Raw genomic sequence first — 26,139 nt, forward strand, 5'->3', positions numbered from 1 at the left:
AAATAAGTTTCCGAAGAAAAAGATTAAAAACTCAAAAAACACCCACCAAAAACATACCCCTCAAAGTGGCAGCATAAAGCCGCCTGCCGGAGGTGGCCGGCGACGTCTTTCTCTCTCCTCTCTCTTCTTTCCCTCGTCTCCCTTCTTTTCTTCTCTTTCTTTCTGTCTAAGGTTGTGTTTGTTTTTTTAATTTTTCAGATCTGAAATCTGAATTGGGTGCCAATTCAGATTCCAGGTGTTTGTTTTTATCATTAGTGAAATCTGAAAATTAAGCTGAATCATGCATTTGTCTGAATTGGCTGAATTAGAGCCCATTTTATTCAGACTTCAAAACAAGTCTGAAAGAAGAAATAAATTCTGAAAAGTGTAAAATGTCATTTATGCCCATATAATTTAGAACAATCTTTCTTCTCCACCACCACTACCACCACTAAAACAAAACTACCACCACCACCAAAAACCACCACCACCACAGACCGCCACCACAGGCCACCACCACAAACTGCCACCACAGGCCACCACCACAAACCACCACCACCATAGGCCACCACCACAGACTGCCACCACCACAGACCGCCACCACAGGCCACCACACAGACCACCACCAACACAGGCCACCACCAAAGTCCACCACCATATACCACCACCCCAGACCACCACCCCCGAAAACCACTACCACCACCACGTAGGAAACACCACGGAGACAACCACTCCACGAAAGCCATTGTAGAAAAGATTGTGAAACTTCGTCGGATCTGTGAGGGTTCTTTTGGATCCCTAGGGTTTTTCAATCAACCAGCCACGACCTTAAGCCACGACGTGTAGAAGAGAGAGTAGTTATGTGCTCATTATTTGAGAGAGAGAGGGAAACCCTAGGGATCCATTAAAGCTTTTCATCCACGACCTTCAACCGGATCTGTGAGAGTTTTCTAGCAAAACCAGTCCACATATCTACTGTCTAGAAGAGAGAGTAGTTATGTGTTCATTATTTAAGAGAGAGAGGGTTTTTCAATCAACCGGATCTGTGAGGGTTTTTTTAGGTTTTTGATATGCTGTGTAGAGAGAGTGTAGGGTAGAGAGAGAGAGTGAGCAGAAAGAGGAGGAGAAAGGTTAAGAAAAATTAGGGTTTTTTTCTTTTAAGAAAGATACATGAGGGTATAAATGTCAAAGCCATAATTCAGATTTAATTATTCAGATATGAAAAACAAACATCTTAATGTAAAATAATTCAGATTTTTCAGATTCAGCCATTTCAGTTCAACCAATTCAGATTCAGTAATTCAGATTCAGACTCGCAAAGAAAAAACAAACACAACCTAAGTTTGAAGTAGAAATAAAAAAACTGAAAAATATTAAGGATGACTATTAGAACACAGAAGAAACAAAAAAGTTATATTTCCCCTGAAAACTTATTACCCCTTATTTCCCTAAAACACTGACCTTTGTTTGAAGGACTCCAATTGCTACTACTAACTAGGCATGTCACTGATAATCAAGGATTCACTTGTCGTGATAGAAAGACAGCAGAAAAGAAAAACCGTAGACGCTGATACACAATAGAACTAACAAATTGCATGTAAAATTAAAATAAAAACCTGAGGTCAAGCTTGCATAGAGCTCAGAACAAAAGAAAAGGTTTCATATCAACTTAAAACGGCAACATGTTTGAAGTTTCATTTTCGATATTCATTGAAATATAAAGCTAAGTTCATATTACCACAAAAAACCCACTAAATAACATAAAATATGCCAAGTGATCCATCGAATCCAACCCTGTTCAAAACCATATTTGTTCCATCTACTACCCCTAAACTCATTGCCTTCCAACCAAAGAGTATCTTTTTCTCCCCTACTTGAATCTCTCCCTAATATTATATATACCTAATGCTACTGAACTCTCCTACGATAGGTCCTTCACTTTGCAGCACTGTGCTTCGCCTTTGAATGAGACTCTAGTGCTTTATCCGAGTTGAAAGTCCTGAAATGAGAAAGACCAAAGTGTCAAGAAACAGAAAGTACACAGCAACACTACAATCATATACCCCGTGACTTAAGGTTAAATTTCATCGGAATCCTCAAGAGGCAATAAGGTTTGAACTTACTTGCTGCAGGAACCGCATGAAACAGAAGCTGCAGATTTAGGGGATTGCTTTGATTTGTCACTGTTTGCAGGAGTCTTTCCAGCATGCTTTGCAGGATGAGGAGTTGCTATATGCCCACTGCTACCCTTCTTATCACCACCTACAAAATTATCCGAGGAATTGGCCACGGCCGACAAAACAAGGCCAGAAGCGACAAGAAAAATCAAATGAAAAAATTACCAGTTTTCTGAGGAGTAACTAATTTAGCCTTTTTCTCTGTAGGAGTTTTAGTCGCAGAATCTGCAGATCTTTTCTTGCTTTGCTCAACCTACAGTGAAGCAAATAGATATATATAGAGAGAGCGAGAGAGAGTTTCTAAGGGATACTCAGTAATTTCAAAACTTTCTATAAACTATACATTACCTTCTTTGGAGTAGGATCATCTTCTTCGTCGGAGCTGTCATCTTCCTCTTCATCACTATCACTATCATCGACCATAGCTTTTAGATACTACACAAAAAAAAAAGTGGATATTCAGAGGGAAAGAAGCAACATATTGTATAGAAAAGAAACTACAACCACTTTAAACAAAGAAACAAGTACACCAAAATCCAACTAGTAGAAAAGGCATACTGAGAGGGTGAGAATGAGTCAGAAATCTAGAAGCATGAAATTACTTCTGATAACTTATCGGTATTTTATTACATATGCTGTCCAGGATAGATAACTCCAATAAAGAGATTAATACTGTAAACATGGCAACTAGCCTAGAGGACCGAAATATACTAGTTGAAGTGGGGTCGGCAGACCAAACATTCTGTGCTTCCCAAGTACTAACGTTAATTATTAGCACATTACGAGTATACTTTTCTAAAATATGGTTTTCACTACTATGGACTGTTCGAGTATTCTAAATTAGTACATGTAAGAATAGATATTCACTCGCTAAGACCGTCAAAATATAAAAGGTATTAAGAAAATAGGTAGTGTATAAAAACCTTATCACTCAAGCTGATTTCCTTAGAATCATCATCAGAACCATCTTCTTCAGATTCGTCGTCCTCAGTATCACTGTCCTCGGAATCATCATCCTCTTCCTCATCTTCCTCAAACTCTTTATTTTCCTTGGCGATTTTCGCCTTCAATTCCTTCCTAAATTCCTTGACATCAATAGGAAGACCCTGCTCAGAATCTGAATCATCATCATCTGGAAACATAAAATTTCAAGTAAGTTAATACAACACAACTAGATAAAAAAAAAGACAAATAAAGCTCGTGCAAAATATTACCAACTTCACAAAAGTGTCAGTAAAAAAACTCTTCGCTCATTACCTTCTGGGGTAGCTTTGTAGCCACAAAAGTAAACACTTCCATGTTTCCAATTATGAGAGAGCTCAAAATCTTTCTCGAAAACTAAGTCATAAGTAATCTGTGGGCACTTCTCCGGAGCAAGGGTTCCAATAACTAGCTTCTTACCATCAATATTTAGAAAGAGGGGAATTGATTCATTTCCCTTCTCCTTCTTTGTCTCACCAAGTGATGCCTGTATAATAATGCATTCAGAATATAATATTATGTAATGTGTTAATTTTCAAAAATCAAATAGAAGTTCTCAAAATTCTAAATAGTAACCTGTGACAGATGCAAGATCTTGTCACTAATTTCAACCTTAAGAGGCTCCCCAGCTTTGACTTCAACACCTACTCAATCAAAAATAATTTTGAATTACTCAAACCCCCCAAATCGGCAAAATATCAATGCGCAAAACTAGAATGCCGATAATAATTTATAAGAAAATGGCATATCCATATTCAGAAATTGACAAGATGACCATCAAAATTGTTCAAATCAAGCAGACACGTTACAGAGACCAGGCTAATAGGTGTTCAAAGGGAAAGATAAATATAACCATATCAGATTCGACAAGATGACTGTTAAAATTGATGGAATGGAGCATGTATACACATGTTCAAATGCCAATTATCATACTTCAGTCAACTATGATCAAGAAAAGAAAACATGGATTGAAATATATACTTGTCAACAAAGAAAAATCGAAATCGTTCACCATCGATCTTAAACCGAACAATTCTAACCATAAGATACTCAATCAGAACCATAATTGTTCACTCTGCCATTATGAAGACTAATGAACCATAAGATATATTAAAACATTAACAATATAATCATAACTCGAAGCTTTCATCGTTCAAATGTAGTCAAAATTGGATGAAATAAACAGTGAGAACCACTGATTGGCTAGAAACTTAGAAATCAAATCTTTTAATAACAAAAATCAAATTATTGTTCATGTAATCAAGACAATGGAAACAAATATCACAAGAAACATAAGTTTGAGAAGCAGTTTCGATCAACGAAGACAATCAACTTTCAACTAGACAAAGAATCATCTAAAGAACCATATAATTTCATAAGTTCTTGCTAAAACCCTAATATTTTGATGAACGTAAAGAACAGATAACGAAGAAGGTTTACCCCAAAATTCCATTGTAGAGGCCATCTAGAGATAGAGAGAGAGATAGAGAGAGAGAGAGAGGAAAGCAAGGTTCTGTGAAAAGAGAATGGAGAACCCTTTAAACCCTCGACGAGCTTAAATATGATTTTATAAGAGAGATGAAGTTCAAACAACTAGGGTTCGTAAATGGAAATTTTGAAAGGGAGTGCAGCGAAACCCTAAGGCGATATTGTACTACACGCGCCACATAACGTTTTATGATCCTAACCATTAAAATAAGTACAGAAAATCTGACGCGTACGATTTACCGCTGGGTGATCGAGGGAAACGTTGACTGCTAAAAAATTTCACGGTGTCCATGGAGGGGCGTGAAATCGGAAATGGGCCTCATTGGTGTTTATTTTTTAACATTATTGGGGGGTGTAAGTTAGGGGGGTATTGGATTGGGACTTTCGCGGACATTTGAGAGTCCGCGAAAGTCCGAGGCATTCAAATTCAGACATTTAAGAGTCTACGAAAGTCTGAGGCATTCAAATCCAGACATTTGAGAGTCCACGAAAGTCTGAGGCATTCAAATCCAGACATTTGAGAGTCTATGAAAGTCCGAGGCATTCGATTTGTCTTCCAAAATGTCTCATACTTTGGTGGACTTCATAGTTTGATGGATTTGTGAAGGATTTGGGACAAATTTGGAAGCCAAAATGTCTTTCAAAAAACAAGAGACATTTGAAGTCCATCATGTGATTAACCAATAATAATAATATTAAAATAATAAATGTCTACCAAATGTCCATCAAAGTCCACAAATATTCACAGATGTCCACGAAAGTCGAAAAATATATTCTTGAAATGTTAGTATAAATATATTATTTCATGTGATTAAACAATAATAATAATATTAAAATAATAAATGTCTACCAAATGTCCATCAATGTCCACAAATATTCACAGATGTCTACGAAAATCGAAAAATATATTTTTGAAATGTTAGTATAAACATATTATTTCATGTGATTAAACAATATAATAATATTAAAATAATAAATATCTACCAAATGTCCATCAATGTCCACAAATATTCACAGATGTCTACGAAAATCGAAAAATATATTTTTGAAATGTTAGTATAAACATATTATTTCATGTGATTAAACAATAATAATAATATTAAAATAATAAATATCTACCAAATGTCCATCAATGTCCACAAATATTCACAGATGTCCACGAAAGTCGAAAAATATATTTTTGATATGTTAGTATAAATATATTATTTCATATGATTAAACAATAATAATATTAAAATAATAAATGTCTACCAAATATCCGTCAATGTCCACAAATATTCACAGATGTCTACAAAAGTCGAAAAATATATTTTTGATTAGCACAAATATAATATGCATTACACATTTTGTCAATGGACTCAAGATCTTAAAATGTCCTGGATCAAATGTCTTGAAATGTCTATAAAGACATTTTGTCTACAAACTCTCAATGTCTTGAAAATGTCTATGAACACATGTTGTCTATAATAAGTCATCCGAAATGTCTTGAAATGTCTACGGGACAATTTGTCTATGAAAGTCTGTGAAAGTCTCGATCCACTACCCCCCCCCCCCCCCCCCCCCCCCCCCCCCCTTAGATTTGGACAAATCAAATTAAATCAAGCAATGCAAGAAAGAGAGGAGTTCTTGCTATTTCTTTGAGGAGAGGGCGTCATGCTAAGCTTGCAAATTAGATTCTTTAGTTGTTTCTGCAGCTTCGTATTAAATTTCAACCAGTCACTCGAAAAATCAATTATAGTTATGGTAGGAGCGTATGGGTGTTCAAACAATGATAAGACTTTTCTAATTCAAAACCAAAATCATTCTTCTAATTGTTACGTCATTTACATTCATCATCAAATGAACAAAACAAATGATAGGAAAGGGGCAACAAAAATAGTTTAGATGGGAGTGTATATAATAAAAATGACGAGTACATTTAATAAAAAATCTCCCTAATGTGTGTTTTCATTAGTCAATTAACAAATCATACTCAGACTGAGATGTTGACTAATACAACTTGCCCCCTCCAATTCCTCAAATATGTGCCTCTTTCGATCTTCCAAATAAAAGAGAATTGTCAAAAGGCATAGCAGTTGTAATGGGAAGTACATATACGATTAATGGAAATTTATACCAAGAAGTATATAACATTTGAATAGTTTCATTCATAACAATTTGGACATCAAATTTTATTCATTTGTACAAACACAATAAATTAGTCCAAATGAACTTATAAGCCAACTAAACAACAAATTAATCCAAACCCCAAAAGAAAAAAAAAGAAAAAGATTAAAGTGGGAGCTATAGGCTCAAAATGAAGAAATCAATCAACTTGAACCATGGGAGGTTTGTCTTTGAATCCTTCTCGACTTGGTTCGAGCAACATTCTGAAGATGATGAACCACCTGTTACCGCCACCACCTTCCCGCCACCACCACCACTGCCGCCGCCACCTCCACTAGCACTAATATGACACATAAAGAAGTTCCTTGATCCTAGATTTATTAGCTTCTCATCTCGACCCAAACCTACAAATCAAAGTCAAATTCAACAAATTTAAGTTTGATTTCGAAATAAAACTGAAGTTTGGGTTTTGTTTTAGGAATAACAACTACTCTGTTAATGAATTTACTCACTCTGTAAGCTGAACTGAGAGTAATGGAGGTTGAAATCAGAAGGATTGGTGGTGGGTAAAGTGGGTTTTCTTCCATCCTTGACGTACTGCTTTACAACAGCTGCTACAAGATCACCCACAGTCGATTCCGGTGACATAATAATATGAATCGGTCCTAAGCTTCTCTGTACTGTTACGTTTAAGAGTAATTTCGTCAATCGAGGCTGATTTGATAATTGATCAGGCGACGACGATGAAGATGAATATGAAGATGATGGGGTGGTGGTTCCGTTTTGTTTAGTATGAAGACGATGACCGGAGAGTAAATCAGGATCGGTTTTGGGCCGACGAAGAAGCCCCTGATTTCCTGGAATCTTGCCATGAAAAGATGCTGATTTCTCTGTTACTAATTTACCTAATTTGATAACTTTCTCCCCTTTTCTCTGACTTCTAGGAGATAACTGAGAAGAAGAAGAAGAAGAAGTATTCATCTTATTCTATAGAGAGAAGGAGAATGAGAGAAGAATCCTCTTTCTCTCTCTGTAGAAATCTTCTCTCTCTAGAGGTTCTTGTTTGAAATTAGTTGTTGATAACATAATAAAGAAACCATAAAGGCGTGTGTGAGTTCAAGTGAAGAAAATAATTGGGAGTTTTTATTATTGATTAGGCAAACAAGGGAAGAAGGTAGGCGGAAAAAGATGTGGTATCAGTTTTAGCACCGGTTCCTTTCGCCAGTGATTACCGCCTACTTCAGGTCACCTCACCCGGTGAGAAGAATCTGGAGGCGGTGAACGGAGAAACGTCAGTTATAACGGAATAAGTTAAAATATAAACGGGCGTTATAGTTGGGGACTTAATCAGAGACTATTGGTTAGTAGTAGATTCACAACCGACCAAAATTAACAAATACGAGTAGTTTTTTTGTTGAGAAAGATAACTACTAGTTTATTGCGCATTATTGCCCCAAGGTTTCTTTGAAGCCATAATATAGTTTTTTTATGCACATGGTAATTATGCGTGAGGTTTGAATTGAATCCAACTAGTTTCCCATAGATTATAGGCTCCTTTCAAGTTATTAGGCTTTTTGACCTCTTCATTGTTAGTTTAACTTACGCTTTTGTCCTGCTTCTCACATCTTCATGATTATCGATGTCTTGACATTAAGCCATTAGAGATGTCCCCGTGGTATACATACATTTTTTTGTTGTTGTTGAAAGCGTGGTATGCATATATAACTGCTGGCACTTTCCATAGCCACATGATAAACAAATATTTATGTAAACAAATAAAAATGACGTCTCTCAACAAAAAAGATGACGTATTTCAGGAACCATAGAAGCTAGATTTAACATCAACCATATATTCCAAAAAATGAAAATAAATATCTATCACGTGTTAATCTTGTAACTTGATTTTGATAGCTCTTTCAAACCTCTTGCATAATGAAGTTAAGGGTGTCATTAGGTCTATAACTTATTCAATTATTGCTTCAACAATCAAACATCTCAACAAAAAACTCACTGCCGAAGTTTTTAATTTAATTCAATAATTAAATAGGTGGAACTTTTAATAATTGACTTTTTGGTTGGAAATTTATATTAAAAATATCAAAGAAAATAAAATAAATAAAAATTCATATCCAATTTTTTAGACAGAATCTCGTACATTCTAGGTAGATAAACGATACAACAAAATCAAAACGTATATTTCTTTTTTGTTTAGTCCAATTTTTAAGAGAAAAACCTTAAAATTATGAGGTAATGGTTGATGGACATGTTTATGGGCTGGGTTTGGAACGATACCGGTTGAGACAGCATATACCCCATAAGTCAGTCCAGTCCAGTCCAGATACGGTTAATAAGATGACAACTGAAGAAGGGGAGCCTACACTTCCATCAGCTTCCTCATGGCCTAACTTGGACCATTCTTGTTAGTTACTTACGCCAGACTGGCTGATGGAAGATTGGTTCCTCTACATGTTCCATCCCCCATGGGTCATGGCCCGTGGACCATGTCAATTATGTCACTTCAACCAACAAGATTTGGCCAAGTTGTAAGACTTTATAGACACATGTGCCAAATGAGCAAGGGGTCGCCAATCAAATACAAATGATTAAGCAAATACATGTTCGTTGAGGCTGTGCATGCAGAATTTTTGTTACGCGTGGGACAGAATGAATGACATATCCCCAGGTTAAAACGAAGACGAAAAATCTAAATCAATAGTAAAATCTCATATAAGTAAACACAATTTAATCATTACCTCCTACAAGAAACACGGTAAATAATACCAAAAAGAGAAAAAAAAAACTCAAGCTCCTGCGGTAGAAATTTGCTCGACTTGTTTAAAGTCAGAGCCAGAGTTTTAAGTTTTAACTTGATAGAAATATCTAATTTCACAATAACTGAGAGAAGCTAAGATACTGGCAGTGACAAGTACAATTGTTTGAAAAAAAAATTGAGAGACTCGTCTCTTGCACGTAATATACGGGCAGTGCGATCTTAAGAGTACATACTAAAGGAGAAACCGTATTGGTTCTGTTTGACATGATATAGTCTACAAAGAAAGAGAGAGGGTAGAAACAATGAGAGAGAAAGAAGATTTACGTACCCGGGCAATTTATTGGAAAATGCAAGGATAATATGTTGTTCAGATCAATTTCATTAGATGGTATTTGTTGCAGTTGATGGGTGCTTGATTTTTGGTCGTTTTTATCTGGCGAAGCTTGAGGTTTCATTAGCAACCTAGACAAAGAGCGCATGTGAGAGAATCTCACAGTTTTCTTGCGAGAGCGTTGCTGGTCTTGACTCTGTGATTTCAAGATGCCACAGCTACTACGGACATCAGGAAATGTTACTGAATTCATTGTTTTGAAAGAGTCGATGAAGTTCTCAGGAGATGAGTTTGGACTGATGGTTTGAACTGTTGGAGAACTTTTTCCTCCATTCTTCCATGAGAGAAATGATGTATGAAGCTTAAATGGAACCTGTGTAACAAAGCAACAAGATTAATACGTCTATAGCCAATCAGCAAGGCATCCCAACAATCACGTCCTAAGTAGTCCAAGAAGTTCTTGTAAGGAAGTGGTTTTCGTAATAGTATCCAAATCGACATAAAAGAGCTTACCGTGAAAACCATGCTGCATGAAGCAAATGATAGTGAAGAAGCAGAAAAAGGAGATTTGCCGGGTTTATTTCCCTTATCGTTTTTCGATGAGTCTTGATCACCACCATTGACGGAACCAAAACTTGTTGGTGCACCATCATCGTCTTCCTCGTCTTCATCCTCTTCTTCGTCCCCGGAATCTAGGCCATCTTGTCCAGTAACAGAAGTATCTTCTGCTTCCTGTGGACTCACTTCAACTTTCTTAGACTCCTCCTGTTCTTGTTTCTTCAGCTCGTTTTCCATGTCTTCAATTGTCTCTTCAAGACACAGTTCGGCCTCTATAAACTCAAGTTCCTGTTCTATCAGCTTGAGTTTCATCTCACTAGCTTTTCTCTTTTCTTCACGCCACTTTTCCAGTTTCTCACTTACAGGATTCCATACATCTCCTATTTTCGTAATAATGCTCTCCAATGGCCCTTGCTTTCTCGCATTGGGAGTAGTACGCCCATAGAATTCATCAAATCCAAGTGGAAGATACTCAACTTTATCAGGATCCACCTTCTCCCCATCTGATGGCTTCCAAAACAGACGAACCCCATGTTCCTCGTCCTCAATCATATCGATCAATCGTCCAGTCGGAGTGTGAAGAATGACAGGATCTTCCGTATCCACGAGATTCGATGGGTCTTCAGGGTCGGGCTCTGGTCCCTTCTTTAGGACAACAAATTCAGGCTCCTCATCTGGTACACAAAAGAAGTTTTCCTCGCATCAAACAAGAAAAATATTAAACAAAAGGGACATTCTACTCGCCACTTACTCTCTACACTTCATTACACCCCCACGAGGAGATGTAGCTGACTCAAGAGAGGGATTCTTTCAATAACAAGTAAAATTGTTTTAGAATGATCCAAACGAGGTTATCATACTCTTTTGGATCCATTAGAGGCCAGGTGGGGGCGCAGAAGTCCTTTACATGGATAATATTTACCTTTCCTTGGATTAAAGACACCTTACAGTCTCCTTTGACGAAAAGTTTAGAAAAAGGGAGAGAAGAGGTTATTTTAATACCTTTTGCCCACCAGTACTCAAGCTCAGCCGGCATGGGGATCCTCAATGGTGCTTTATAGAAGGAGTTCAGCCACATCTGTCTTTCTTCATCCACCTCATGCACATATGTCTTCCAATAATCAGGAACCTGAGAGATAAAGACATAACTTTGAGTAATTTTCTAATAATTTTTTTTTTTTGAAACTTGAATGAATAATTTTCTAATAATTCTCTCCGCTAATAATCACAAGAAATCTTGCTTACTTCATAAAACTGGTTAATGAAACCTGGTGCCATCCATACATCTTCTCCCTCATACAAATATGGATGCTGAGGATCACCATATGGTCCCCTCTGTTCCCTTATCACTGCAGTAGCCAAATCAATGTCATCCAAGTAATGGTCAGACGGGAGTTGAGAGCTTTACCGAAAAAGGAAGTTCAAGATTTTTTATTTTTTATCATAGATAAGTTACTATAATATCGACATGGGTATGTGGCCTATACGATGGTCAGTTGAGAAAAGGCCAACGCAGACACGTGCATATACATATTTTATTTCTTAGAAGGTGTTTGGTTTGAATTATCGGCAGTAATGAAGTGCAAAAATTTGATTCCTGAACTTTTGTTTTTCACTTAATAATGCTAAGTATGGTCTAATATGTCAGACCACACATTGTTTACATACAATCTCATAATAGTCTCAGTGCTTGCGAGTGTCTTACACTACAAAGAAAAAACACTAAACTGGAATATTCACGTTACATATTTTATGTTAAATAATTCTATCACTGATCCACAAGGAAAAGCTGCTCAATTTAGCGAAATATTAAGGACAACCATTCAACACGAGACTCGCTGACTCATATACTAATACCGAAAAGTTCACATATTCGAGCTCTAGATTTTTGTAAATCTCTTACAAAAAATAATTATTGATTTCCAATTATATAATCTAGATTTTTGTAAATCTCTTATGTTTTGGGAAGAACCCGATCAATTTGAGTGACTTACTTCCGTCAGGTTTGTTGATAAACATTCGTGCCTTTGCAGCAGCAACTTCTGCAATACCAGCATGCAGCTGAAATTCCGTAATACAGCAAAACCGTTCATGTTATTGAAGTTCTTAGAAACAAAGAATGTCGCAGAACATATCAAAAGAACAAAAGTATATACCGTAGAAACATTATCATCACATCCTTCGGAATCTTCCAATAGCTCTCCGAAATAAAATCTGCCCTGAATACAAAATAATAAGTATTTAGAATCGTCGGTTCCATGTCTACAAATCCCAACAACAATATGGAATAAATTCCGACTCGTTTCATGAAATGCACAAAATTTTCTTAATCAATACTTCAATAATGAAGGCATAATTTTGCTTATTACTACTGCTACGTAACTACTTTTGGTACTACTTTTCCTACATTCCAAATTGAAAAAATGCACAAGAGATGCAGCAGTAAAACGATAGGTAGTACAAAGGTGAACTCGATCGGTGACCAACATTAACTGTATCAGATAGGTTGGTCATGTGTTATATGTTGTCGCTGAAAATTTGCATGATCAGTATCATAACTTGGTGCTAGAACCTCTATGTTTCTACTTATATAATATTATACACAAGACTTTCACCTACAAATATGGGGCGCTCGTTGACTTCGTATACACCACAACCATGCATCCTGCCATGCTTCCATTGTCCTGCATATCGATATCGACCTTTTTCCCTATCAAATAAACATTATTATGACCTTCAGTACAAATATACCAGGCAAACAAGTATACGTAATTGTGCGCAGAAAAAAGTTACTATTACTTATTGTGGATGTTTTCCATTTTCATGGGATCAGGGAGAACGGTTGGTTGACTAGAATTTGTTCAAAATTAAGGTACGGTAAATTAGTAACCTCATGCTTCAGGTAGACATATCTGATAGTAGAGATTTTAGCATGAGACCAAATTGATGATGAACCAACGGGGAAAATTTGGATAGCTGTTAACAGTTTCAACGGCATTCAGTCCACATGTCAATAAACATAATCCCCTTTTCAGTGAAGTATATTTACTTATGGGATACGTTGTATCCCAACGTTTCCCGTGGGTAGCTGAATCCCATTGGCTGTTTGAATCCGAAGCAGATGACATGTGAAAGAATTCAAAGAGTTGAGGAATGTGGTCACCTGATTTCGTAATGAAGGTCAGTCAACCAGTCAAAATTATAACCTATCTATGAGTATATTAGCATCACTAAATCAGTTTGTCACTTGTAATTTATATTTCTTCGATGCCAACTAGTCATTTTATCGGTTTTCAAACATTATTAATAGATGTGACTACTTAAACTGGAATTCGTCGTGAATGCAGGACCATGTTAAGACAAAGGTTACTAATATGTCGATTATACGTGGTGGATAAGAACGCACCTGTATCCGAGAAATAGAATTACATGAAAACCGAATTGAAGAAAAAAATACCAGGAAAATAGCCGAGGGGGACAATCTTGTTCCATAAAGAGTGGGGGATAAAAGCTTACGGTTTTTGCCCAAATTGCCTAATCCATTCAGCATTCTCATCAAATGGAATTTGATAGTTTCCACCAGCTAACCGGTAGCTATCTTCAATATCCATCTCTAGCCATTCTCTATCTTCTGGGGACATGAAATCTCTGGATATGATTTTCCCTTCTGCCCGCATCTTTGCTTCAAGCCTAGAAAAAAAAAGTAACGACTCCTTCAACTAGTTTCTAAATAAAAATAAATACCACAAATTTAACCAGTGATGCAGTAGCACTGGTGTACAAACAGGAACACAGCACATACTTGGAACCTGGTACAGGTTCTCTATCTGGTATGTCAACTTCAACAACTCCATGACCTTCCATGTTGTTCTGTAGCCATTCACCTTCATACCTGCAATATAACGAGCTTCTTCAGAAAAGCATCAACAAAGAAAAGGAACCACTATATCTCTATCATCTAGAAAAGCGTCAACATTAAAAGCAGAAATATAGATACTAGATGGCTCTGGATACGGCTTGTACATCTTATATCTGTGTGAGCACTGTCTGGTCGTTACAAAATGCAAAGCTAATTTTGATACCTATTGTATAAAAGGAGAAAATGATTTGATTTGTTCAAGTATCTCCATATTGCCAATATCAGTTATTCCACAAAAAAATCTTACGAAACAAAATTCTTAAACGCCATATCTATCATCTAATGCATTTTTACATACTAGTAGACTTGGTAGGACAAGAATCCGATAGCTTCCCAATGCAAATACATAGTGGAACAAAAAGTATGACATAGTCAAATAGGCATTTCTTATACTGATATGAGTACAAGAGTAGAAGTCCTTAGTGTATACCTAACAAGCCCATGTTCAGCAACATACACGCCTTTTCCATGAGCTAAATCATCCCAAACAGTTCCTTCATACCTGCAGAAAAGATGGATGATCGAGAAGATCAATTAGTGTAAGCAGCCTGTATTCAAGTAATTGGATCCCAGAACAAAAAACTTAAGCAAAGCAGTATGCATAGCAGAATTTGTATGATATGTATATATGTAAAGCCGATATGGGACTTGAGAAGTTCCTTTGTTTCACTCAACATCTAAATTTCTGTGTTTCCACTTTCAATATGGTTCGACGGGATAACAAATAAAACACATAAAATTTGGAAATTACTAAAAAGAATTTTCGTCTATTAGAATAACCAAACCATCACCGGAGGTTCCGCAAACAAAGTAAGATCATAATAACAAGATCACATGTATCAAATGCATAAATAAAACGAAAAAAAGTAATAAAAAAAAGGCCTAGTAGAAAAATTTAGAAGAAACATTTGGATAAAAAAAAAATCAAAGGGAACGCCATTTCTTGTGTTAAATGAATAGCAAAGGAATGTTCAAAATTGATAGTCATTTCACTAAATTGCTAATTAGACTTCTAATGAACTCCTTTTTATCAACTTAATCCTGGGAAAACTCGTATAGATGAATATTGGGATAACCCATTTCAGAACTACTAGTATAAATTCGAAATAGCAACACCTTTAGTAATTCTCTTTATCATAAACTTCAGTAAAATAACCAACAAAAAAAGTAAAATGTACTAGTATTAAACTTACGAGCTCCCATCAGGGAAAATATAGCTGACCCATTTGAGAAACTCTTCAATTCGATCAAGTTCTTCAACAACAGATTTGGGATTCGATATATCATGATGATTATCAGGTATAGCAGGATAACATTTCCGATAGGGTAAGTAGAATGGCGCAATAGGTGGCTCTTTACCAGCTTCAACTTCTGACTTAACAACTTCCCAATCTTCGTCATCAGCCCAAACAGGATCCCAACCAGGTTTAGTCATTTCTAATGGAGCATCAGCCCAAAGTTCCCTCAAATCTTCTTCCATCCATTTCTCTGGATCTTTAGGAAAATCAAATAAGTCTTCGTAGAAGACATAGTTCTTATCTTCTTCTTGTTGCCTTTTCCTCTCTCTCCTACTGTCGAGAACATCTGCGAATCGTTTGAAATTTGACTCAGGTGTGTCGTCGTCCTTAGCTTCTTCATCGCTGTCTTGAGTATCTGTAGCCCTAACGTATTGTGCAATATCTTCATCGTCTGAGTCGGAATCTTCATCGTCTGAATCGTCTGATGAAGATTCATCATCGAGTGAGTCTTTTTCTTCTTGTTGTTCTTCCTGTTGTTGTTGTTCTTCTTCTTGGTTGTTTTGTGACTGTTCGATTGAGTCGTCTTCCGCCATTTTTGTACTTTGAAATTGGGTTTGAGGGTTTAGTGAGAGAAAGTTGAAGAAGATAAGGTGATCCCCTATAAAAACGATAACTTCACTCGCAAAGAGTGAGATAACGAGCTGAGTCCTGACTCCTGAGTGTAGTTGTTCAACTCGTGTGCCGCGTGCTGTGAACAATATGAAACCTGAAGGGTTTGGGTTTTGAGGATTTTACTACCTCTAGGTACATCATTGTTTTGATGCCCCTTTGGGGGGTACTCAAAAGAGTCAAATGGACGATGTCTCACTGCCGTTTTACGTACCCCCAACCCCGAGTCGGATGGAACCGTGGTTGTGCAGAGCATCACAGTTGTACATCGACTAATGACTTGTGCTATGCAGGCGAAGACAATGTTGGTGAGCGTGTTATAGGTTGTCAAAAATGCATTTTTGTTGAACTATCAGTTTATCGTATTTTAAAAAAATTGAAGTCTATAACACAATCACAATTTCACAAAATTTAAAAAGTTGTCTTGGTTGCTTTTCTTGGGAGAAGAAAATTTGTTGGGCCATTATTCGTGCCTTGTACTAATAATTTTCTTCTCAAAGTACTTGAAAGTAAAAGAGTTGTAATTACGTTACGGTTTTCTTATCCTAAACTTACAATCTCTTGAGTTCGTTGCATATCCCCTTTCTTTGCTAGTTTTACTTCGGGAAATAAAATTTTTAGTGTCACTTTTTTCCAAACAAAAAATTTACGTTGCATCTATTTTCATATGTGAATTTTTAAAAATAAATTTAAATTCAATAAAAGAGTTGTGGTTGATAGTAACAAAATGTATTCACTTATACAAATTAGTGGAAATGATTTCATAGAGAGCAAACAAATTTAAATTTAACAAAAGAGTTGTGGACACTAGAAGAGATCTTAACTCTAATGCAGACAAGCTAGTAAAGTGGGCAAGGAAGCGCAACAGAAGCAAAGTTTGGGACAATATTCCTTATATTTTAATAGATACCTATTGTAATAACCTTTTGTTTCATTAATGTTATATTAGTTCAACAAAAAAAAAAAGCGTTCTGGTGGATAAGATTCCACTACATTCCTCCGGTAAACCAAACAATAATCAGGATTGCGATTCTCAAAATTCACATTTCATTTCCACGTGATTCTCCTACCAAACATCGCCTTAGATATTCACTCGATACTCAATCTCCATGTGTTAGGGGGTGGGAAACGGGCCAATCGGGTGGTCCAAGGTCACTTAGTCTTCTGGTTCGGGCAGACACTTGACTGAACTTGGTTGTTCGTTGCTTGTCGGTGTCCGCCTAAATTTTCGAGTAATTCAAGTATCAGATCGGTCGGACTCGGGCACAATGTTTATCTTTTTTTACTTGAGTGCCCATAAAAGATACTCATCAAGATTGCACCCAAGTAAAACCTGTAAAACGTAGTCCCACACTGTAAACTCTTTGAGATGAAAGAGACACAAAACTTTATAAATAAGAATGTCTTTCTATGCATATACGTGTAAGTGTGTAGTCTTAATGCTAACTATATTAATTGATTATAACTATCTATATACAATTAAAATGTCTAAGTAAGTCGAGAATAACAATCGGTTGGCTTATCGGTCAGACTCGGGCGGAATGCCGATTAAAACCTTTTGTTCGTGCCCGCCTGACTAAATTTGGCAGTCAGGACGAGTAGTCAGTAGTGTCTGTCTCGGACAGTGAAAGCTCACGGTCACATCGGGCTCGCGCGGGTCCGGGCTCGCAAGCCTTTCTCCCACCCCTATCCATGTTGGACTATCAAAGCAAAATCATACCGTCAATAGGGACTCATAGTTATTTTTCCTTCCAATAAAATGGATTAAACCACTTACTTTTTTTTTGTCACAGTTTGAAGTGCTCGATGACCGTTGATCACATGGCTATTGAAATGGTTTTCTCGACCGAACGAGGGAGAATACACCGAGATCTGTAATGTTGTGTCGTATGGTGGGGGGTGCATCGTCGGCAATTTTTAGTCGTTAACACAGAGATAGATAGAGAGAGTGAATCAGATCTCCAACAAAGATTCATGTTCGAACTTTTAGCCGGAGAGTGAGAGAGAGAGAGTGAAAAATGGAGTTGCATTCGATTCTACAAGCATCGATTCCTTCTTGGACCTCAGTAAGTGTTTGAATCCAATCACCATTTTTAGCTGCTGCTATTTAATGAATTTTTTTTTCATTTCCGTCGTCTTGAATTGAATCTTGATTGATCTGTTATTTGTTTTCAAAACCTAGGTTGGAATACTTGTTATCTTCATCGCCTACATAGGTTTTTCTGGATCTCATCTTCCCAGCAACATTATTCCCGGTGCTTTGTTACCCGATGGCACTCGGATCCGTTACCGCTGCAATGGTTCTCTATATACTCTCTCTCTCTCTCTCTCTCTTGATGTTCAATTTTAGGTTATTTCACTTCATATCCTCACATTGTATGGATTGATTTTTAGGTACACACTCGCTTTTTCTTCTCCTTACTATCCTTGGAGTTGGAGTTGAAGCAAACTTGATCTCGCCAACAGTCTCTCTCTCTCTCTCTCTCTCTCTCTACATGATGTTATAGTAGCAATCCTTCAATTAGAGTATAATGTGTTTTGTATTTTGATTTGAGAGAGTGATTGACTGCAGGTGATTGCAGATAGAGGATTCGAGCTGCTAGCTGCAACTTTTTGGTTCAGTGTTTTTGTGAGTTTTATACTCTACTTCTTGAATTTCAATTGAGTTTCTTTTTGTAATTTTGATCAGATAGTAACCAAATTCGTTTAGATCCAGAATTGTTTTAAGCTACTACTAGATTAAGTTTTTTAAGCAAAAAACTATGAAATCGCTCAGAAGTTCATTTGTTTATTATGTCAAAACTCAGTTGCAAACTTACTATATGCACAATTGTGAAGGAATGTGCTTAGAGTTTCTTTTCGTTTAGATCAAACATATTCATCCTTGTCTGATAGTTGATGCCATTTAATTACTTTTCTCTTTACAATGGCAGGCAACATTAGGACTTTATATAGCTGGTTGCAGGTCGCGTGCTAGGGGTTCCTCGCTAAAGCCACATGTATCAGGAAATTTAATTCATGACTGGTAATCTCAATAAATGCCCCTATTTGTTTGACTCGATTCCCTGTGGTAAAAAAAATTAAAACTCCATATTAGTCACATAATTTCTCGGTCCACATAGTAATCTAGAAAAGAAAAGGTTATGCCATAATTCCAGTTTAAAACGTACAGTTATTTATTTCGCAATGGAAAACCACAAAATCATTTGATTGCTCCAGTTGTAAGGCCAGAGGCTATAAACGAACAATATCCTCTTTGTCACCCCGTGCATCATGGTTTCACCTGCATCAATCTTAATTTGATTTCCTTTCTACTCCAAAACCCGGAGATCACAGATTTGATGCACGGTTGAAGTAGAAACCCATCATTTTGTTGGCTTGTGTTAAAGAAGGTATCAATAAGGTAAAGGTAATATAGATGGGCTTTAGAGCCTCTGGGAGGGCTTTTATATATCTTTTTAAAGGATTCATATGGCGTGCTTATGGTGGTTTATGTGCTCATCCAATCCTCATGTTGTATTTACAATATTGTATCATTATGATGTAATCAATGCCATTAATTAACTTAATGACTCATGATGTCCTCCGTAAAACTGATTTCCTTTCTGTTTTTGTTCTTGTTTTCTGCTTTTGTTTAGTGCATTTCAGAGTTTCTACGATGAATGCTTGCAACATAAATATGAAAAAAATTGGAGTTATGACTGCAATGTATTCTTTATGACTATGTTTTTTTGGTTGAATTATTGGCTTGCACCTCCAATAGAGTAAGTATTTATAAATTATATCGATATTCTCTTGTAAAGGTAGAACTTATTGCCATTCACGTTTACTCCGGATTTAACTATCGGGGGGCTAATTTGCACGATATCTAGGGTAAAAAACTCTAATAGGTTTATCTGTCTTTGTTACAATTTGAAATACTTCAAGCATTTATCTTAATACATGTCTATTGTTGCATCTAATAGGTGGTTCGGGGTACAGCTGAATCCTCATTTTATGGGAGTCGACCTGAAGTATGTGATCTAGTATCTCCTTATATGCTCATCCTCCCTTAGTAACTTCATTACTTGCAGAAAATCATACTAATTATATATCACACTTGATAATGACGAATGCCCACTGCTATTGTTTTTCTGTTATTTTTTATTAAAACATATCCAGTGAAAATGTGCTAGTCAAGAAAATTTCATGCAACTACGAGTCTGTGGCACACTACCACTGACGAATTTGGCTGTAAAAAGTTGGGCATCATTGTTTCTCGAACTGAGGTTCTAGTGAGTGATGCTCAATTTCAATTATGTATACAATTGGTGTCTTTACATTAAATAATTAGTGGTAGTAATCAATAAATAATGGGTTTGACTTGTATGAGCAGACCCATTTCGAGAGGTGGTTTACATTTTATAGGCGATTATCTATGCATCATTTCTTTCCCCTACATTGATTTTTTCTTCTGGGTTTCAGGCCATTCAAATGATTTTCTCTCCGAGAAAAGCATGATTTTTTGCATCATTAGCGAGTTTAGCAAAATCTATTGGTTTTACTTACTGTGATATCCTAAAATCCCTTTAACTGCCAAACTAAGTCCATCTTTATTTGCAACTGGGAGAGGTTAACTTATGCCTTATGATTTGGTGCCACTTAATTTTGAAGATTTTTCTTTGTTCGAGCTGGAATGATGGGGTGGCTGCTTATCAATCTCTCAATTCTGGCAAAAAGTGTCAAAGATGGCAGCCTGAGTCTATCCATGATTCTTTACCAGCTCTTTTGTGGGGTAATAATTCTACCATTTTGATTTTCTGCCAAGATTTGTCATACTCAATTAACAGATTTGCTGTTTTCTTCTTCATTCTCAGTTCTATGTCCTGGACTACTTTTGGCATGAGGAGTACATGACCTCCACGTATGTTCATCACCTGCTCCTCCTTGCATTTATTATTTCTTTTCGCTTTAATTGTTTGGATGCCTACTATAATGAGCCAATGACTACAAAGAAAGCATTGCTTAGGATGTATATGGTACCATTTGCTACCTATCTCTTCATTCACTGTTGTAAACCATATTAATGTTATAATTGGCGACACCGAGAATCCGCCACAGTTCTACTTTTGTCTTTTGGTGCCCCGTTTGTCTTCCATGATTAGCACTTACTGGGGACTCAAAAGTAAACTTCAATATTGGGTCATTCAATAACCATATTATATAATATCCTCTAAATTACTAATACATTGTGGGTGCCTCACTCTACCTAACCTTGCCCAACTAATTGTACAATCTCCCCACTTGCTCCTCTGCACGTACCACTTGTTACTCTTGAGAAACTCTAACTATACCTATGAACTAATCCATTTGCCTGTGGTTTATCTTTAGATGGGACATAATTGCAGAGAGGCTGGGTTTCATGTTGGTTTTTGGAGATTTGGTGTGGATTCCTTTCACTTTTACTATACAGGCATGTATTTAACTGGAAATAATTTCTCTCTCTTAAGTCACTGAGAATGTTGTGATACCTCATACTTGTAAGTTACTTTATCAAATAATTCATAGTTTTGATAGATTAATTTGATTTAGGGTTGGTGGCTTTTGGTAAACAAAGTGGAGCTCTCAAAAACTGTAGCTACTGTGAATTGCTTAGTTTTTCTGATCGGGTAAGCAACTCTCATATCAATACCTTGCAATTTCAGAAATATTTGGTTTCTCTTTAACCAAATCTGTAATATACTACTCTTTAACTTTGCAGTTATCTGGTCTTTAGAGGAGCTAACAAACAAAAACATGTCTTTAAAAAGAATCCAAAAGCACCCATTTGGGGTAAGCGTCCAAAAGTTATTGGTGGAAAACTGCTTGCTTCTGGTTATTGGTAAGGTTTTCATCTGACATTCTCTTCTCTTTCATAAAACTTGGTTGTGTTTCTTTAGTGACTCAGTCTCCCTTGCTTGTTTGATATTATAACAATAATTCAGTGTAGGTGCAAATCACAAGAAACACTGAGGCTAAAGACTTGAGCCGTTATTTATCATATACATGTTTCAAAATTTATCATCTATGTGTTTATGATGACCACAACACTAGGTAATTTTGGTTTCTAGTTGTAGGCCCAGGCAAAAGCTACAAAGAATCGTCCTGACTAGATGTTTTGACCATAGAATGGAATGGACCATATGGCTGAAATCATCTTATATTTTTTACTTCGGCCTTTGAAAGCCCTAGCAACATTCTGGTTGACTGCCTCGTATAATGACTCAAAGACAGTCATTAATGAAGAATTGTCGATCCAGATATGTAGTTGTTCGTATAACCGTGGTTTGTGCAACTTCATGTCTCACTTTATATAAAAAGCAAGTCCTTATTGAAATACTCGCATTGTTGTAGGGGAGTTGCAAGGCATTGCAATTACCTTGGTGACTTGCTGCTGGCACTATCTTTCAGTTTGCCTTGTGGATTCAGGTAACTTCTCATTTCCAGTGTATTAACACTAGCAGCGATCATCATTTAACTACATATTAACTGCACTGTTCTTCTATGACAATATTTTCCATTCCTAAACCTATTAAACCAAATGCAACCCGAAAGTGCTTGTAAAAGTGTTTGTGCTTCAACCTTTTAAATGAATTATTGAAGAAGTCTTTTTATTTCTGGACAAGCTAAAAAATTCGAAATACTGTATATATATGATGCAACGGGCTTCACTTTAAAGTCTCCGTTATCCTTTATAAGTACGGGTTTATAGTGCTAATCTTTTTTCCACTATCATTGACTCGCTACTTTAGTATCCTATAATTTTTTTGGTTATATTTGTTTGATTTCCTTTTCCCTTGTTTATTCTCTATTTCTTCGATAACTGAAATATATCAATCTGTTGGAATAGTGATATTATCAAGGAAATAAGAACTGATCTATCTCAACAACTTTGCAGTTCTCCAATACCATACTTTTACCCAATCTACCTACTAATTCTTCTAATATGGAGGGAAAGAAGAGATGAATCAAGGTGCGCACAAAAGTATAAAGATATCTGGGCAGAATATTGCAAGCTCGTTCCTTGGAGAATATTCCCCTACATTTATTAAGACATCCTCAAGTATTTATCACCATCCTTTCACATTCATCTGCTGTTTCCATATGCGAAAATCATTCAACGGTACGGATTGCACTCAGAGGTAAGATGTTTTTTCTAAGAAGAAATTTTAGAATGAAAATCCAATGATCATCCTAATAGCATCTCTTCTTGATTATCAGTTTAACTTTCTTACCCTGGTTTAATATTTATCTTTGAACTGTAGTTTTTTATTTGTGGAGGACAAATTAGAGCCTTGATAGGTACACAATGACTATTTTATTTCAATATCATTGTTCTAGGTTTTTTGTCTTCTTTTAAATTTAAAAACTTAATTTGACTAGGCTTCTTCATAATCAAATTTTGGTGGAAAATTTAGGACAAATAATTCATAGAGTAATTTTGTGTACTTTAAAGTTTGTAACTTGGGGAAATATAGAGATGTCTTTCTACTTAGATAAGAACATGGCTGTAAAGTATAGGACCACAAATAAATTCTAATAGCAGGCATCCCTTTTTTGTTGTTGCTCTGCTACTTGACATTTATGGTGGGAGCATTTCAGACGGAAATGATTTTTGCTTTTAGGTTTCTTTATCTTTGAAAGAATCAAAGAACCAATTCTTCATGCTTCTACCTAAAACTAGTGTTTAAAACAACATTGTTGTTTGCTCCTGTTTTGAAAGTTATGGCAGCTTGTTCTTGGTTTTGGTTTTGACTTTGATTTGTTTTCACTACTAGTAGGAGAAAATTTTGGTATAACAAAACTACAATAGTGATACAATAAGAAGGAAAAGATGTATCTACGGTTATTCTAGCCTTCGTTTCATTTCTTATTTTTTTGAGATCCCTTCTTTCAGTGTATCGTTTAAAAAAGATTTAAAGTATAATAACAAGGGATGTGGTTCTCAAAAGCTTTTGAACTCTACTGAGGGCTGAGATTTTGACTGCATTTGGTAATTTTAAGTAGCGATGCGCGATAATACAAAGAAATGAAACACAATTTTACCAAATTGCAATTAAAATATTTATCATTCAAAGTCTTCCATATGAAGTCAATTTTTTTCATATCTCATTTTATATTATTGCTAGTATGTCCAATTATAAGAAGAAAATGAAGACAAATTGTGTGGGCTCAATGGCACTTGCCTCCTTTCTCTCTATTAGGGCATCCATAAAAGTCCCACTGATTTCCTTCTTTTTCTTATCTTTCAAAGTAGTAAATCTAGAAATAACAATAAAATATTTTGTGGGTAAATAAAAATTAACTGAAAAATAAAAGAAAAGAGATGGTCCGGTTTTCCTTTTTCTGCAGACCAAAAATTTGTGCTGGGGAGGAGTCCAGGAGATGAGTACAATAATAAGAACTGTTACACTGATGAGATTGTTTGGTATTAGGGCATTTTCATGGGCCCCACAGAAAAAGGTGGTGGGGAAGTATTATCTATGTGTTCAATAGTTCTTAAATTTCTATTATTTAATTTCTAATTAATGAAAACAAAAAGAAACTTAATAAGTATCAACTACCAAATGGGTGAGTGGTTGCTTGCACATCTTTTCCTTTTAGACTTTTCTTCTTTTACTATTCTTAAATATTGTATTATTGTACAATTACATCCAAACCAAATTTTATCATTTACTCTCTTAAGATATAATAAAATAACTCTCTCATGCTTGAATCTTTCTGTTTTCACAGTACGATTTTCAAGTGTTAAAAACTTGTGCATTAGTAAAAAAAAAAAAAAAAAATCGAACTGTTGGATTTAGAAAACATGATTGGAAACAAATAAAAGGAGGTTATGGAATACGGATGAGCTCCTATTTTATTTCATACATGCTGTATGGGTGATATTTTCCAACTTATTACCAAATTTATCAAGCTGGAATTCAAAATGGAAATGGTGCTTTCACATAGAATTCTCATGGATATATATGTAGTTGTGAGGACAAGAATTAGCTTATGTACTATGCAAATCAAGGCCCCTATTTTTTTTTTTTACCTCTTTGGGTACTTGCCCTACTTTCTAGCTTTTTCAGTCGTTTCCGAACTAATGTGTTTGATTTTAAAGACTATATAAATGGAGTTAGGGAGGGGTTAAAGGCCCCCATCCAAAATGTTGTAGGGCCTGGATTATACATGACACCTCTCACAATTTGCGTTTAATCCAGGGGCCTAGAACGATCTCGGCGGGGTACTTTAGCCGCATCGATAGAGTTACCGCGTGTTAAGTTTGTGGTCATCCAACTCAAAACCAATTGGCAGTGAGTAGAGAGGACTTATACTTTATATTCTTGGTTGCTAGTTACCCATTCTCCCATGTGGGACTATTCTCACACCGCGCCTTTATGTTTGATTGGAGATTAGACAATATAGACACAATCACTATCTGCTAAAATTGTTCTGTAGGACGAGATGTCCAGGGCTACTTACGCCATTGGAGAGTTGTACCAAGAAGTATACATGAGACAGCTAACTAGTTGAATGAGTAAATACTGGTTAATGTCAATTACTTAAAATAAGCAATTGTTTAAAGTTTAATTACTCGGTGCCCTTTGAGCCTTTGAGGAAAGTAATCACCATGTCTTATCAAATGCAATCAAGCAAAGGTAGATGAATCATTAATCACACAATTTAATCTTATCGAAGTGGTCCAAAATGTACACACATGTTCCAAACACATAGGCGTCGAGGCTCCTAGATTTAGTACCACATGTTCTTTATACAATTTACCAACCACAATCTATCTTCAGTTCAGGAAAATCGGCATATTTCACTGCGTTGCAGACAACGGAAATGTCATTACCGTTGTGGAGTCCTATAAGATTATCCAAATCCAATAGCTCAAACAAACTACACGCATACAA

The 26,139-nt window shown here is 36.1% G+C and overlaps 4 protein-coding genes across 5 annotated transcripts; 1 reads left to right on the forward strand and 3 right to left on the reverse strand.

The window, feature by feature from the left end:
- Positions 1 to 1,662: 1,662 nt before the first annotated feature.
- On the reverse strand, positions 1,663 to 4,858 carry LOC147546491 (histone deacetylase HDT1-like). Its single transcript, XM_086673434.1, has 8 exons — positions 4,578 to 4,858; positions 3,714 to 3,781; positions 3,414 to 3,624; positions 3,080 to 3,288; positions 2,505 to 2,591; positions 2,322 to 2,409; positions 2,103 to 2,241; positions 1,663 to 1,978 (listed from the first exon to the last, which is right to left on the reverse strand). The coding sequence occupies exons 1-8, from the start codon at positions 4,600 to 4,602 to the stop codon at positions 1,915 to 1,917; spliced, it is 891 nt and encodes a 296-aa protein (XP_086529560.1). The 5' UTR covers positions 4,603 to 4,858; the 3' UTR covers positions 1,663 to 1,914.
- Positions 4,859 to 6,750: 1,892 nt separating this feature from the next.
- LOC147546492 (uncharacterized) lies at positions 6,751 to 8,371 on the reverse strand. Its single transcript, XM_086673715.1, has 2 exons — positions 7,244 to 8,371; positions 6,751 to 7,135 (listed from the first exon to the last, which is right to left on the reverse strand). Exons 1-2 carry the CDS (start codon positions 7,710 to 7,712, stop codon positions 6,909 to 6,911), a joined length of 696 nt encoding a protein of 231 aa, XP_086529841.1. The 5' UTR covers positions 7,713 to 8,371; the 3' UTR covers positions 6,751 to 6,908.
- A 1,170-nt stretch (positions 8,372 to 9,541) lies between these two features.
- Positions 9,542 to 16,606, reverse strand: EMB1211 (MORN (Membrane Occupation and Recognition Nexus) repeat-containing protein). Its single transcript, XM_086673714.1, has 11 exons — positions 15,506 to 16,606; positions 14,743 to 14,814; positions 14,196 to 14,285; positions 13,910 to 14,083; positions 13,013 to 13,103; positions 12,550 to 12,612; positions 12,388 to 12,454; positions 11,639 to 11,742; positions 11,396 to 11,522; positions 10,349 to 11,067; positions 9,542 to 10,208 (listed from the first exon to the last, which is right to left on the reverse strand). Exons 1-11 carry the CDS (start codon positions 16,141 to 16,143, stop codon positions 9,825 to 9,827), a joined length of 2,529 nt encoding a protein of 842 aa, XP_086529840.1. The 5' UTR covers positions 16,144 to 16,606; the 3' UTR covers positions 9,542 to 9,824.
- A 1,329-nt stretch (positions 16,607 to 17,935) lies between these two features.
- FK (Ergosterol biosynthesis ERG4/ERG24 family) lies at positions 17,936 to 24,953 on the forward strand. Of its 2 annotated transcripts, XR_015239799.1 has the most exons (14): positions 17,955 to 18,285; positions 18,402 to 18,519; positions 18,614 to 18,684; positions 18,792 to 18,848; positions 19,153 to 19,244; positions 20,185 to 20,232; positions 20,873 to 20,993; positions 21,076 to 21,122; positions 21,590 to 21,671; positions 21,791 to 21,867; positions 21,960 to 22,079; positions 22,592 to 22,666; positions 23,136 to 23,379; positions 24,590 to 24,953. XR_015239799.1 is itself a non-coding variant. In XM_086673716.1 (13 exons), exons 1-13 carry the CDS (start codon positions 18,238 to 18,240, stop codon positions 23,287 to 23,289), a joined length of 1,110 nt encoding a protein of 369 aa, XP_086529842.1. In that variant the 5' UTR covers positions 17,936 to 18,237; the 3' UTR covers positions 23,290 to 23,598. The 2 variants fall into 2 exon arrangements, 1 of the variants encoding a protein (XP_086529842.1); XM_086673716.1 differs by lacking the exon at positions 24,590 to 24,953 and having other exon boundaries at positions 17,936 to 18,285; positions 23,136 to 23,598.
- The last annotated feature ends 1,186 nt before the right edge of the window (positions 24,954 to 26,139 follow it).

The sequence above is a fragment of the Eschscholzia californica genome, unplaced genomic scaffold (assembly GCF_041429995.1).
Source record: "Eschscholzia californica isolate CP2 unplaced genomic scaffold, dmEscCali1.0.p SCAF_4, whole genome shotgun sequence".
NCBI lineage: Eukaryota > Viridiplantae > Streptophyta > Magnoliopsida > Ranunculales > Papaveraceae > Eschscholzia > Eschscholzia californica.

Bases quoted from the DNA above. Each gene is read 5' to 3' on its own strand.
- FK (XM_086673716.1), top strand. From the start codon at position 18,238: ATGGAGTTGCATTCGATTCTACAAGCATCGATTCCTTCTTGGACCTCA. The intron at 18,520-18,613 runs GTTCTCTATATA...ATTGATTTTTAG, and splicing joins GATCCGTTACCGCTGCAATG to GTACACACTCGCTTTTTCTT. The intron at 21,123-21,589 runs GTATGTTCATCA...GTTTATCTTTAG, and splicing joins GAGGAGTACATGACCTCCAC to ATGGGACATAATTGCAGAGA.
- EMB1211 (XM_086673714.1), bottom strand. From the start codon at position 16,143: ATGGCGGAAGACGACTCAATCGAACAGTCACAAAACAACCAAGAAGAA. The intron at 12,455-12,549 runs GTATATACTTTT...ACGGAATTTCAG, and splicing joins GTGATGATAATGTTTCTACG to CTGCATGCTGGTATTGCAGA. The intron at 11,743-12,387 runs GTAAGTCACTCA...TGGCTACTGCAG, and splicing joins TATCAACAAACCTGACGGAA to TGATAAGGGAACAGAGGGGA.
- LOC147546491 (XM_086673434.1), bottom strand. From the start codon at position 4,602: ATGGCCTCTACAATGGAATTTTGGG. The intron at 3,782-4,577 runs GTAAACCTTCTT...TTGATTGAGTAG, and splicing joins CTCTACAATGGAATTTTGGG to GTGTTGAAGTCAAAGCTGGG. The intron at 2,410-2,504 runs GTAATGTATAGT...GCTTCACTGTAG, and splicing joins ATGATCCTACTCCAAAGAAG to GTTGAGCAAAGCAAGAAAAG.
- LOC147546492 (XM_086673715.1), bottom strand. From the start codon at position 7,712: ATGAATACTTCTTCTTCTTCTTCTTCTCAGTTATCTCCTAGAAGTCAG. The intron at 7,136-7,243 runs GTGAGTAAATTC...TTTGATTTGTAG, and splicing joins CTCTCAGTTCAGCTTACAGA to GTTTGGGTCGAGATGAGAAG.